The 14,058-nt window shown below is 44.8% G+C and overlaps 1 protein-coding gene across 1 annotated transcript in view; it reads left to right on the top strand.

The window, feature by feature from the left end:
* The window catches only part of Tmem132c (transmembrane protein 132C), a 303,815-nt gene that overhangs the window by 112,687 nt on the left and 177,070 nt on the right, over positions 1-14,058 (top strand). The window contains exon 3 of the mRNA XM_052167638.1: positions 1,015-1,903. Within this exon, the coding sequence (XP_052023598.1) occupies positions 1,015-1,903 (889 nt within the window). The remainder of the gene's footprint in view (positions 1-1,014; positions 1,904-14,058) is intronic.

Genomic DNA, 14,058 nt, shown 5'->3' with positions numbered 1-14,058 from the left:
TGCTATGTTCCCCATCGTCTCTTTTCTCTTTATCTTCTCCCTTACCCCATCCTCTACTTCTTCATGAGTCCATTCAACAGGTAATATTATGACTCGTGAGTGCAAATGTGTGTATGTCTGTGTGTGATGTATTCACATGTATGCGTGTGTCTGATGGTTTATACCCACTAAGGCAGGTGTGTGTGGTGGTCAAAGGTTAGGATTGGGTTCCAGCTTATTTTGGGACAGGCTCTCACCGAACCTGGAGCTCACCATTGCCGCTGAACCCCAGGATTTTCCAAGCTCTGCCTCCCCAATGTGGGCTTTTCCAGGGGTACTGGGGACTTGAACTTGGGGCTTTAGGTTTGTTTACGCAGCAAGTACTTCTCCAACTGTATCACCTCTCTGGCCCTGAGGTTTCATCTTGCTTATAAGATTTGGATCTAGTTTTATTTAATTTGTTGTTGTTGTTTTTAACACAAGTGTGTACCCAACTGCTTTAGCAGTATTTATTAAAGTCAATATTTTTTTTGCCTTGGGATTTGAGGGGCTATCTTTATTTCCAACTAAACCTTTATGTTTCAGAGTTTATTTTATAGATTCTAGTCCACGTGTCATTTTCTTACTCCTAAACTTACTGGTTTGGCTGGACTAGCTGGCCAGGAAGGCTTAGCAGTTCCTCTGTCTCTGCCCCGAAAGCACTAGGACCACAGCCATAAGCCACCATGCACTGCCTTTTTTTTTTTTTAAGATAATGGAGATATGAACTTGGATCCTCAAGTTCTCATGGCGAACACTCTACTAAGCCACCACCTCCCAGTTTTACATACTTCGCTCTACTTTACATAATTGAACCTAATAATTCTGTAATTAGTGGACCCCTGGAAGCATTGGCTATTTCCTGAAGGACTCCTGTAGCTTTGGTCTTCGTGGCCTTTAAAATTTGTATCGCTTTGTTCTAAGTCGCTGCGCAAACTAACAGCCCGGATCACAGCAGCCTGTTAACCCGATTTCAACTTCTTTTCTTTTTCTTAGTGACAGAGAGCCGAGGGGCCATGGATAATATACAGAGGTTCTCGTCATTGCCGCCATACCTGCCCGTGAGCTTTCACATCCTCAGAGCCGAGACTGCCTTCTTCCTAAAGGAGGCCAACCCTGACCCGCTGCGGAATGCCAGTCTGCAGTCCAGGGTGGAGTCTTTCTTCACCTACAAGGCCCAGCAGCCCCCGATATTAAACGCCAGCTATGGGCCTTACTCTGCAGAAAAGGTCATGCCTCTGGACTTGATGTTAAACCCCAACTTTTTAGGGTCAACAACCATTAAGTTTCCTTTTGACTGGAGGTTGAAGGCCTACATCCTCCAAGAGAAAGTCTACCTGAGCCGTCCCAAAGTGCAGGTGCTCTTCCACATCGTGGGCCGAGATTGGGATGACCACAGGGGCGAAAAGCTGCCCTGCCTGCGGGTCTTTGCTTTCCGGGATACCCGGGAGGTTCGAGGCAGCTGCCGGCTGGGTGGGGCCCTGGGGCTGTGCGTGGCCCAGCTGGAGATGCTGCCCGGCTGGTTCAATCCCCCAGCAGTGGTGTCTGGACGCAGGAGGCCCGCGGAGCAGCCAGAGGGGAGTCCTGTGGAACTGTATTATGCTGTACAGCCCGGGGATGAGCGAAGCGACTGCACCGGAGGTGACACCAGAAAGGACAATGCCATTCGTCCAGGAAAGGATGGACAGGAGGACAGGATATCCCACCTGCAGAAGATTGGCAAGGTTAACCTTTACCGCACCCAGGATAGCACCCAACTCAGTGAGCTGCGCCTGGATGGCAATGTGGTCATCTGGCTGCCCTCCCAGCCCGTCAAACAGGGAGACGTAGTCACCGCGTCCGTCACCATCGCCAATAACTCTACTGTGGACCATTTCATCCTAAGGTAGGCGCCCAGGCTGGCATCTGATTGTAGTGTGTCTTGAGTAAATCTGACTCCAAGCCCAAGGGTCGGTGTAATTGCTACCTCCCAAGGGATCTGCCCTCCAAATACAGAAGCCAGTGATTCCAAGCCCAGATGCGCTGGGAAGCTGTTCTTAGGCTGTGTTTGTTGTGGGTGATGAACGGGGAAGAGGCTATGTAGTAGGTGGCCTCTTTTTCTCTACCAGTTAAAGAATTAAAATTCAGGAAAACCACCGTGCTAGATCAATGCCTTTACTTGCAAATGTTATAGACTTCTCAGATAAAAGAAAGGCTCCCCAGACCTGGGGGGACCACCCACTTTAAGAGGCTTGGGTTTTTTTAATTCGGCTTTAAGATGTCGTACCCAATGATTGTTCTTCCTCTTTCCCATTTTCTGTTGATCCAGAGGTGTATGCGCCCTTCTATAGCAGAGACTGACTTACCCTGTCTGTAATGTTGACAGACTGGGGTGAGGGTGGGGCGTCCCAACCTCACTGTGGGTGTCCTAACAGTCAGAGAGAGACCAACCACCACAAGTGGGAGGTGGAGTGAAGGACTTGTGTTTCAGAAGTGCTGGGGGTGGCGCACAAGTCCACAGAGAAATGGAAATGTACTTACTGCTTGTGGCTAGGGGTGGCAGTGGGGGTGGGAAGGGTACACAAAAGTCATGCAAAACCCCTCAAAACTGGAATTACTTGTGTGTGGTCTTCTACCATCTGGGAGCCCAGGGCCTTGGGAGGGTAATGCTGAAGAGTTGAGTGCTGCAGCAATTGGGTCTTTGACACAAGGTTTCATCCGATTGGACAGGGAGGCTAAAGGTTCTTTGACCTCATTTGCATAATTTGCATACCCATGGATGCAAGTTGCGTTTCAAGCTCGCCCATTCAGACCCGCCCAGGAATACTGATGCCTTCTGAGCTGTATCTAAGAAAAGGGTGTTGAGTCCTACCTGTTTTGTTTCATTGGTTTTGCGGTTCCCTTTGGTAGCTAGGGTGCCTCAGTGATTCAAGGGATTCTCCTAGCAAACGGGAAGACGGGCTTCATCCTGGGAAGCTGGCCTCCAACATGGCGGGCTCACTGGGATGTCTAGCGGAGCACTCTTGTGGACTGCCTCTCACTGTGAGGTCTTCGGTGCTCAGCTCAGTACGCCTGCTTTCTCGTATGCTTAGGGAAAGTGCCTCAAAGTAGATTTGCTTTGGAGTGTGTGTGTGTGTGTGTGGGGGGGGGGTGTTTTCAACAGAATGCCAACATGTTCCCCTGCAAGCACTTCAATGACATCCTATTCCTGTAGTGTGGATGCGAGGATGGTCATTTTTAAGGTTTTTTTTTTTTTTTTTTTTTTTTTTTTGCTTTGTATGTGTGTCACATAAAGAATTCAAATGAAAAGATTTTGATACATTTCCTAAGGTATTTCTTATTCCTCCAGGCTCAAATAATGATTTGCTGAGAGCTCTGTCTTATCAATAGACTCCCTTTCATACACTGGTGGCATCCAAGAATCAAAGCTCGAACCCAGGGTCTCGTCTGTGGTCGTGAACTGCTCTATGACTGAGTGGTGTTTTCCCTCAATTATGAGTGGGCAGATGCTGCAGGTCCTAGTTTTCTGTTGCTGTGGGTATCATTAAAGGATTTAGGATACTTCTTTATAAAACCCATGTCTTTTTATGGGTTCTGGGAGTTCTCTCTGGAGCTGTGTCTGTGGCGTCTTCCTCCAAGGGTCAATATAGGACTAAGATGGCAGGATTTTAGAGGGAAGGTCCAGCCTCACTCTCCTGTCCTGCCTCCCTCCTCCAGCTGATCAGGGACCGTTTACTGAGCTAAAATCTGAGTTCATGGTTTTGCCTGGGGCTTCTACATCTTGTAAATTGAATACACACAGCGCTGTCATGCATGGGGACAGAAGGCACCCACAGCACTTCAAGGGAGTTGTGACATATCAGAGATACCTCTGTTGTCCTTCAGTTGTGTGAAATAGTCCTACCCTTGAGAAAATGCAGCCTCTACCCTGTTCAGGGTGAAGCTGAGCCCCCCTGGGCAATCCATATCTAAGGCCCAGGCAGTCTGATAGCAGGCAGCATGCACTGGATTCGCTATTGCAGAGGACGTATAGATTTTTCATCCCAATAGAGGAGGACCTCTGTTCCTGGCACATACAGCCTGAGTGACATGCAGGGCTTCCCTTCACAGCCTCAATTTGCTTATCTTAGAGATAAATTCAATTATATTATCCAGGTTTGCCCCCCCCCCAAGCTATATTGATCACCATTTTACCCCGGTTTTGGTAGGAAGAATTGTCTTCCTAGAAAGCAGGGCTTTTGGAGCGTGGGAGTTGACAGACTACTCAGAGACTCTTTGTGTCTGCAGTTTCTGACTCACAGCTTTCTAATCCTGAATCACAGCAGGCTTCATGCAAGCAGGTAAGCCTGGTTCACTCGCAAAGATCATGTGTCTTCTGGTTTTAAACTTGACACAAAGTTCCTTAGTATACACACACACACACATACACACACACACACACACACACACACACACACACACACACACACACACGCATACCCGCACACGCACCTGCACATAAATGCACATGTCTCTAGTTCTGGAACCCATTGCACAAGAGAAAAAGCAGCATCTGAGAATATATCTTGGAGTTATCCATTCTCATTCCAACACCCCAACTTTTGAAACAGGAGGGAAATCTTATAAAAATAAAAGGGGGGCCGGGGAGATGGCTGGCTGGGCAGTTAAGAGCACTTGCTACTTTTACAGAGGACCTAGCTTCAGTTCCCAGAACCTACATAGTAGCTCATAAATGCCTGTAACTCTAGATCCAGGGGATCTAACACCTTCTTTTGGCTTCTGTGAACTCATGCATGTGTGTGGTACATAAAAACTCACATATGCAAATACACATTAAATAAATAAACATTAAAAGGTGAAAGGGGGCTGCATGTTGTGGTTCAGTGGGTCACACCTTTGGCATGCTAACGGGAGGACAGGAGTTCAGTTGCCCAGGCATCCTACCTACAATTGCAGCCTTGGAAGACAGAGAGAGTCTAATGCAGAACTGGCTAGGAGACCAGCAACTTGTGACCTCTGGGTTGATTGAGAAACTCTGCTTCCATGAGTAAGGTGTTAGAGAGATGGTTCCCAGCATCCACCTCGGGCCTCCATGTGCCTACACATTTTCTGAAATGTGCACACACACACACATGCAGAAAGATGCATACACATACAGACATGCCACAAATAGATGTACCATGGAAAAGAGGAATATCATAAAGTAGAATATCATAAAGTGAGGAGACGGCCTATGAACAATATAGAGGTCTGGGGATTTTCTGATATAGCTTTGAAATGACCAAATGTCCATTCTGACATTCTGTCTATGGTATTTCATTGTATTCCCCTATTCAGTATCTAACTCTCTCCACCTCCTTAGACTCCAACCCTATGTGTGTCTTCTTTTTCTATTTTTTTAAATCTGGGCGTGGCAGTACATGCCTTTAATCCCAGCATGCAAGAGGCATAGGCAGGTGTTCTCCGTGAGTTCAAGGCTAGCCTGGTCTGGACAGCAAGTTCAGGCCTGCCAGGGCTACACAGTGAGAGCCCATCTCAAAAACAAAACTCATTTCTTTTTTATGATACTCCCCGGAGTCGCCCAGTGACATAGCTTCTTCACTCAATCCATCTCTTAATTTCAAGGCCACAATTGGACATTTTTAACCATGTTGTGTGTAATATTTGAATCAAGAAATTTGGTTTATCCAAGGCCCATTATCCCTTTCAAGTTCATTCATGACTGAGGACATTTTTAAAGGGGAAGAAATCCAGCAGATTTTAGAAGAAATGTCCAGTTTTCTTTAAGAGATGCAGCCAGTGGACAGATGAGATGAATCCTTCGCCTGCGTGGGGCGCCCTCTTCTCAAGACCTGGATTTGGAGGAAGATCCCGTGTCATTGATAGGCCATGCAAGCTCTGCCTACTTTGCTGATCATATGCCATTGAATATCTGGACTAGAAAGTGACCAGAGTATTTGGGTGCAGTTAGCACCCAGCCTGGAGGATGACAGGACCTGCATACTCAACATTATACGCCTCAGATGAGCAGGCATGCTCAGACACTAGACACCTTAAGCTGGGAGCATCCCAGAGACCCTTGATGACCGTAGCATTTAGCCAATAAGGTGGAGCTTTTCTCAGATAATGTTTTCCCACAAGGAGCTTTGTTGAGCACTGAGCCCTACAGGGCAGGCAGGAAGGCTCCGTGCTTCCGCAGGGAGACCGCTGTATATATGCGAGATGCTCAGTGAAGGAAGGTAACCCCCATGCTCAGTATCACCTAGCTCTCCCTCCACAAGGGGAGCTTGGTTGTCCGTGTGCCCCCACAGTTAACATCTTGAGAACAGGTATGTAAGGCTCACTCTTGAGCAAATGAAGGGCTTGCATTCTCCAAGTAACTGATGGATCGCTTGACTGACTGATACATTTTATCTGGGTTGTATGTGATACATGCACATACAGCTGTGCCATGTTTGCCAAGGCCAGAGCTGGATATTGGCTATCTTTCTCCAATGCTCTCTGCCTTACCTCCTTGAGACAGGGCCAGCCTCTCTCTCAGGAGCCACTGATTTCTAGCGCCCCCTGCTGGAACTACAGTCACTACCAATCGTGATAACTTTTTACATAGATGTGGGGATTTCAAACTTTTTATAAAAAAACATTTTAGATCTATCTGATGTGTATGAATACTTTGCCTTAGAGAGAGAGAGAGAGAGAGAGAGAGAGAGAGAGAGAGAGAGAGTGTGTGTGTCTACACCAGGTTCATGCCTCAAGACCATGCAGATAAGAGAACAGCATCAGATCTCCTGGAATCGGAGTTACAGCTGATTGGGACCACCATGTGTGTATTGGGAACCCAACCCAGATCCTTGGAATGAGCACCAAGGGCTCTTAGCTGCCCAGACTACTTACCCAATTTTGTATTGTCCTTTCTCTAAAATCCCATTTACTCCAGTGTGATTCTTATGTGTGTGTTCTTCTGCTGATGCATAGTCAGCCTACAAAAGGGATACACTTTTAGAGCAAATTCTTTCTTCTTCGCTCAGCAGCTATTATCAGTGGTTCCCAGCTAGGGGTGGGAGTTTGTGCTCACCTCCCACCTCCGTGCTGGGATTTTGTCTGGCTGGAGCTTGCAAAGGTCTTGTGTATGCTATCATAGCCACTGTGAGTTCGTATGTGCGACTGCCCTGCTGTGTCCTGAAAACAGTTTCTCTGTAGTCATCCACTGCCTCTGCCTCTTACAATCTTTCTGCCTCTTCTTCCTTAGTGAGCGGGAGCCTTGGAGGAAGAGGATGTGATTGTTTATGTCCCATTTGTGTCTGAACACCCCAGGCTCTTATTCTCTGAACACTGACCTGTTGTGGGTCTCTATGTTAATCATGATCTATTACAGAGAGAATCTTCTTGGATGAGAGTTGGAAGCTTTACTAATCTATGAGTATATGGATAAATTATTAAGAGATGATTTAATAGTCTGTTCATTTAGCAGTAGGTTCTTCTTAGGGCCTATGGCTTGTTTAGATACAGATTCCTGGCCTCAGTAATAATGCGAGATATATGGACTTCATCTTCTGGAGTGGGCCTTAAATCCGATCAGAAAGTGGTTGGTTACTCCCGTGATGTATATACCACTATTACACTACTGAGTATATTTTGCCAGGCTGGTCATTATTGTACCTTGAACAGTTCACAGCTAGGTTAGATTGATGGTTACTTTTGTCTACCAGTCATAGACATTCTAACATTATGAAAGCTATCCAGTAGGAATGAAGCTTCCTGATGAATACATTCTTGATTTCTCCATGTTCTCACATGACAGTGTGTGGTGTCTTCAGCAATAGGGCCTTACTGTCAAGTTCTAGAGAGTAATCAGGAGTGTTAGCAATAACCTATGATGTTTGAAATGTCTATTAACCTTATTGGCCAATATATCCAAAAGAAGTAACCCATTCCTGGTACTGGGCTCCCTGGTATCTAGTAAGGGAATTGTCACCCTGCTATAGGGTAACTCTTCTTCAAAAAATATATGTAGTATATTATAATATTATATTGTATAATTCATATTTATATAACATAATAAATTAAATATGTTTGATATATTTACTTATATATTAATATATAATTTATCATATTAATATATAATGTTATAATGAATAATATAATAAAGAATATAAGATAAAAATAATAATATGAATATATAATATAATGAATATAACTATAAAGTATAAATTAAATATACAAAATATATAGAATGTATTCTATATACTTTATATATAGTATACCATATGTTTTATATAATTCTGTATACTTTATAATTAATATATAATATATCTTATATGATATATAATATTTTACATGATATATTAATATGTTACATAATATATATTCTATCACGTAATTTATATATAAATATATAGGGGTGGGAATATATATATCAGACATTCATAGCCTTATCTTGCAGAGCTATGACCATAAGATGGGCAAGGAATGCAGTAGCCTAAGACAGGTGGAGAGGCGATCTCCCTTTCAACCCTGACTCTTGTATCTAAACGTTGAAGTCTGAATCACTAGCTGTGATTTCTGTGACTGTTAAGTAAGGCACAGTCACCACAATCAGTGACACCAGTCCCTGACCAAGTCAACATGGCCTCAGTATAATCTAAACATGTTTCAATAAGTAAATAAAACCAATCCCAACTGTGATATGTTTTCAGCATGTTCCAGTCAATAAATACAAAGGACAAGTGCAATATACACATACACACATACACACATTCACATACACATACACACACACACACACACACACACACACACACACATATATATATATATATTTATTATATGACTTCATGTACAAGAGGACCGGAAGGGTACCAGTTCCCAAGTAGAGGAGGCAAGTTACTTTCTAAGAGCGTAACTGACGCTGGCTCCCACCTCCTTTACAGGACTAGGGAAGGGTATTTCAGTAGAGTTAGTTTGTAACCAGCCAGAGCAAAGGGCCACATCACCAACCCCCACCAGTGTTCTAAGGGTAGGATCAATGGCACAGAGGATGTAAGTGTGCACAGAAACATTATCATCATAGCCAAACCACAAAACCCACCCATCAGCTGCTGGGTGAATCAGCAAATGTTAGGTACCTATTTAGTGGAAGAGAGTTAAGCCCTCAAAAGGAATTACATCATATGTACTGTTGTGTAGGTGAACCTCAAACATACAAATGAGAGACACCACAAACAAGTGACTCTAGTGTCTGTGATTTCATTTGAACAGGCAAATCAGAAAGAGGCAGTTATCAGTGACCATGACATATAATGAGAAGGGAGTAATGTCGGCCTCTGGGGCTGGTAAAAGGATCCTGAATTAGACAGTCATGAGGATTATGAGTATATTTCACAGTTCTAAGCCAAACAGCCTGCCTGCTCACAGTGACCAACCTTTAGGGTATATATCACACCCATGGTGCTAAAAGGAACAGGAGTTACAGGCCCTGGATGAGCTAATACTGCTTCTGAGGAGATTGGCTACTTGACAGTCCCAGCAACTAGTGACAAATGGGAAGTTTACTGCCAGACTTTGTGGCTTTAAATACGAGCCAGAAATGGAAAGTATTATGGTTTCATTTCTGTTTCTGTGATAAAATAGCCTGACAAGGAAGTTAGAAAATGAAAGGATTTATTTGGCTTATAATTCCAGGTTTACCGTCTATCATTTTTTGGGGGGAGCCAGGGCCAGGAACTGGCACAGTCAGTCACATCACATCCACAGTCAAGAGCATAAAAGATAAATACAAATCTGTTACTTGCTCCCAACTGGATTTTTCTTTTTTTTATATTGTTCCAGATACTGTGCCTAGGGAATGATGCTGCCCACAATAGGCTAAGTCTTCCTATGTCATTTAGACAATTCACCCACAGCCATAGCCACAAGAGAGTCTTAGCTAGATAATTCCTCATTAAGAATCGCTTCCATTGGGGCTAGAGAAAGTGTCCAGTGGTTTATCTAGCAAAGGTCATAAGTGCAGTCCCCAGCACCTACATGATAGCTCCCACCTGTCTGTGACTCCAGCTCTAGAGGCTCTGACACCTTCTTCTGGCCTCTGCAGGCACCTGCAGATTCATGTGCACATACATGTATACATGCAAAAGCACACACATTCACATAATTTAAAACAAACCATTATTTTGAGAAGATTCTCCTCACAGGTGACTCTAGGTTGTGTTAGACCAACTGTCACAACAGGTATCAGTCACTTTCCAGCTGTCACAGCACAGGCCCAATAAATGCAGGTAACCTTTTTTTGTGTCCCCAGAGCCAGTCATGGCTCCAAGAAGTAATAATTAGGGACTACAGAGAAGGCTCAGTTGTAAAAGTATTTTCTACACAAGCAGGGGATCTGAGTTTGGATCCCAGAACCCACAGAAAACGTAGGGCGGTGTGGTGAAGAATATCATGGTAGAAACAGGTCAGAGGGTCCCTAGATCTCACTGACTAGACAGTCTAGCTGAATCCATGAGCTGCAGGTTCCGTGAGATATACTGTCTCAAAAAAAAAAAAAGAAGACGACTCTGATGTCAACATTTAGCCTCTACCTACGCATGCGCACACCTGCATGCCCACCCCACCCACAACGTAACCATGAGCTCCTTGCATCTGTCATGAATAAAGGGCTCCAAACTTTGTGACTAGAAGCAGCAAATCTTCCTTCATTCACAGGATTGGAGGGCAGAAATCAGAAATCAAGGCGCCCCCAAAGCCTCTAGAGAAAAATCCTTCCTGCCTCTTGCAGCTCCTGGTGGCCTCTGGATACATTCGGTCCTCATCCTCAGCCTGTGGCCATATTACTCATTCAGCTTCTGACCATCGCGCACTGCCTCCTGTTGGTGCTTTGTGGTTTTTATGCCCCCAGACCCCCTTTCCTTCCTCCTCAAAGGACAGCATCATTGGGTGCAGGGTTCACTAACTCGTAACAACTCACAAAGACTCTGTTCCCAGATGGGTCTCATTGTGAGGCGGCATATGGGTGTTCAGGAATGGGGTTGCATTGACCCAGCCGCAGGGAAGATGCTTCTAAACCTCTGACGGCTGTTCTCTGGCTCCTTTGAGTGCTGCCTCACCCCTTGGCAGTACCAGCCATGTGCCCCACGGGGAAGCACCAGAGTTTGAAGTAGGTCTCTCCCTTCTCCGCCTCCATCCAACCCGGCACCCTCAAATCCATTCCTCTTAATTGCTGAGCGCAGACTGCCTGATGCTGTTATAATTCAATTTCACAGAGTCATCTTTTTTTTTTCTTCTGATCTCTTTCATGTTTGAGGATTTGAAGAAAAAAAAAACCCACAGCTCCTCAAAGGCATTTTCCAGATACCTGGATCACCCTGGTAATTTCTGTTTCTACATTTCCAACTGGCCGTAAAGTTGTGAGGTCAAAGAAGGGCTAAACTCTTCTCAGATACCTCATTATCAGAGGTGACCTTAAAACACAATCAAGTTTGCATCGACAACATCAGAAGAGAAAAGTCAGAAAATTCTGAAGATGCGTTTACCCATATGTGCTCTACCAGTGTCCGTTTTCCTCCCCGTCAAATGCCTCCAAAGGCAAGGGCTTTTTTTCATTTTCGTTGGCTTGTCATTTTAAATGCATTCTCCTGGAACAGACAAAAGGAGCAATTTTTTTTTTCTGCTTGGGAAGAAGCAAAGAAGTAGTTTCCTGCTCCAGCCCCAGTCCCCTCCCCAGCTCCCCCAAAACACATCTGTGTTGCCAGGCAGCCCAGCCTTGGTGCAGACTTTCAGAGCTATTTGCTGTTGTGGGAAACATTTGAACAGCAAATTGACTCCAGCTTGGAACACAGAGGAACCAGAGGACCCTCCTGACCCACCACCCGCTGCCTTTGTTCCACATTCTTTAACCCACTTAAAAGTCATCTTGGCTCTCAAGTTCCCCAAACTATGCCTTTGACTGTGGTAGTGCACAGTTTAACCCATAAGGAGTCGGCCTGTAGCATCTGGTCTCTTTCTGGTTATATCCAGTGAGCCCAGAGGCTAGAAGGACCAAGTTGTAATCATAGCAGAGAGGCTTCTCAGTGTTTTCTGCATTTGGTTTCTTTGTTGTGATTGTGTGTGTATGTGTGTGTGTGTATGTGTGTGTGTGTGTATGTGTATGCCTGCATGCATGTATGTATATATCTATATGTGTTCATGTGTTAGTATGCATGTGTGTGTTGTTTGTATTCACATATTTTTGTGCACATGTATGTATTATTGTGCATATATGTATGTGTGCATATGTATATTGGATGTGTGTCTGCATATTTGTATGTGTATATTATAGTGCATATGTGGTGTGTGTATGTGCTCATATTTGTGTTAGTGTGCATGTGTATTATTTTACATTTCTGAGCATGTGTGCATAGGTATGTTAGTGTGCATGTGTTTTGTGTGTATGTGTATGCATATACATAGGTATATGTATGTTAGTATGCATGTGTATATATGTATATGCATATGTGTATATACATGTGTATTATGAAGTAATGTATAAATATGTTTGTATTTTGAGTGTGTCCCTGTGTATGCATTGTGAGTGGGCAGTATACATATGTATATATGTATGTATGTGTATGTGTATGAGGTGCTCACATGTATGTGCATGGGTGTGGAGACAGAAGGCAACCTTAGATTTTACTTTTGGGGAGTTCCATCCACCTGTTTGATTTTGGTTTTAGTAGGCTTTATTTTTTTGTTCTGGGATTTCTTTTCTTTTAATTGAGGCAGGGTCTCTCACAGTCTCACAGTTCACCCCATAGCTAGGCTAGTCCACCAGTGAACTCCAGGAATTCACCCATTTCTACCTGCTCAGTGCTAGGAATCCTGTCATGTAGCACCATGCCAAGCATTTTATCTGAGCACTGGGTTTGAACTCAGAGCCTCCTACTTGTGTACACAGCACATCCACAACTGAAGCATCTTCCCAAATCTGCATTCTTTTCATGGACTCTGCCCTCATGGTGCTGCTGAAGCTGGCCTTGAACACACCATGTGGCATGGCCTGGTTTCCAACTTAACAATCCTTCTGCCTCAGCCTTGGCAGTGTTGGAAAGACCAGTGTGTGCACTGTGCCCAGGGCAATGATCTTGGAATTTTCAGGTGTTAGTGCACAGCGATTCTGTTGGTCTGACCTCAGCCTCCAGGGCTCCTGAATTTTAGGTAGATGAACTATATGTCTTGTTCCCACCAATAATTATTAGCCAAGTCCAACTCTTGGCCAGAGTGGAAAGGGACATTTACAGATGATGACACAGGCTTCCATTCCAGCCAGTGCTTCCTGAGTTCTTAGGGAAGTAGAGTGTGTCTCGAAGTCTCCTCTGGACAGATGGGTTGGTGTCTATTCAAGAGGCACAGGGAACTCTGTCTAAAAAGGCAGGTCCTGAGTTATGGGGACATGGAGGTAAACAGAAGCAAGGTATACAGCAGACAGGGACAAGGGAGGTGTCTGCAGCTCTCAATTCTCCAGGTCTTATCCACCTTCCTTCCCCCAGAGCTGGGATCTTTGTCTCTGTTGCCTTCTCCCTCCGTGGTCTCTATATCCATCTTATAGGAAGAGCTTCCTTCCCCAGTTCTCTCCCTGGAGGACCCTGAGCTGCGAGGCTGGGATGCCCCCTCCTTGATGGAAACATTTGTAACAGTGATGTGCAGAAGGCAGGGGGCCACGCCTCACCTTCCTTAAGATCCCTGCGCCCATCGCCACATTACTGTGCAATCTGTTAGCTGGCTTCTCTTCTCTCGAGTTTCCCAGAGGGATCTTTGAAAATAGAACTGGCTGCAGACAAAAGAATGCGAGGTCTTTTATGCTAGTCTTGGCCAAGAGCAGCCAGGATGGAACCTGTGGGTCCCAAGCGTCAAAGCTCCGAGTCCTTTTGGATCCTGTGGCCTTGGGTGGTCCTTGTGGGCTCCTAAACAGTTGTGTTTCCATGGCACTTGGAAAATAACTCAGTCCTTTCAACAGACAATCCGAGAGATGATAATATGGGGCCACTGAGAGGGGAGTCATATGTCCATCACACATAGCTCAGTTACAAC

This window comes from Apodemus sylvaticus, chromosome 22 (assembly GCF_947179515.1).
Source record: "Apodemus sylvaticus chromosome 22, mApoSyl1.1, whole genome shotgun sequence".
NCBI lineage: Eukaryota > Metazoa > Chordata > Mammalia > Rodentia > Muridae > Apodemus > Apodemus sylvaticus.
Note: the sequence above shows the minus strand (reverse complement) of the source record. Positions and strands in the feature narration are given on the sequence as shown.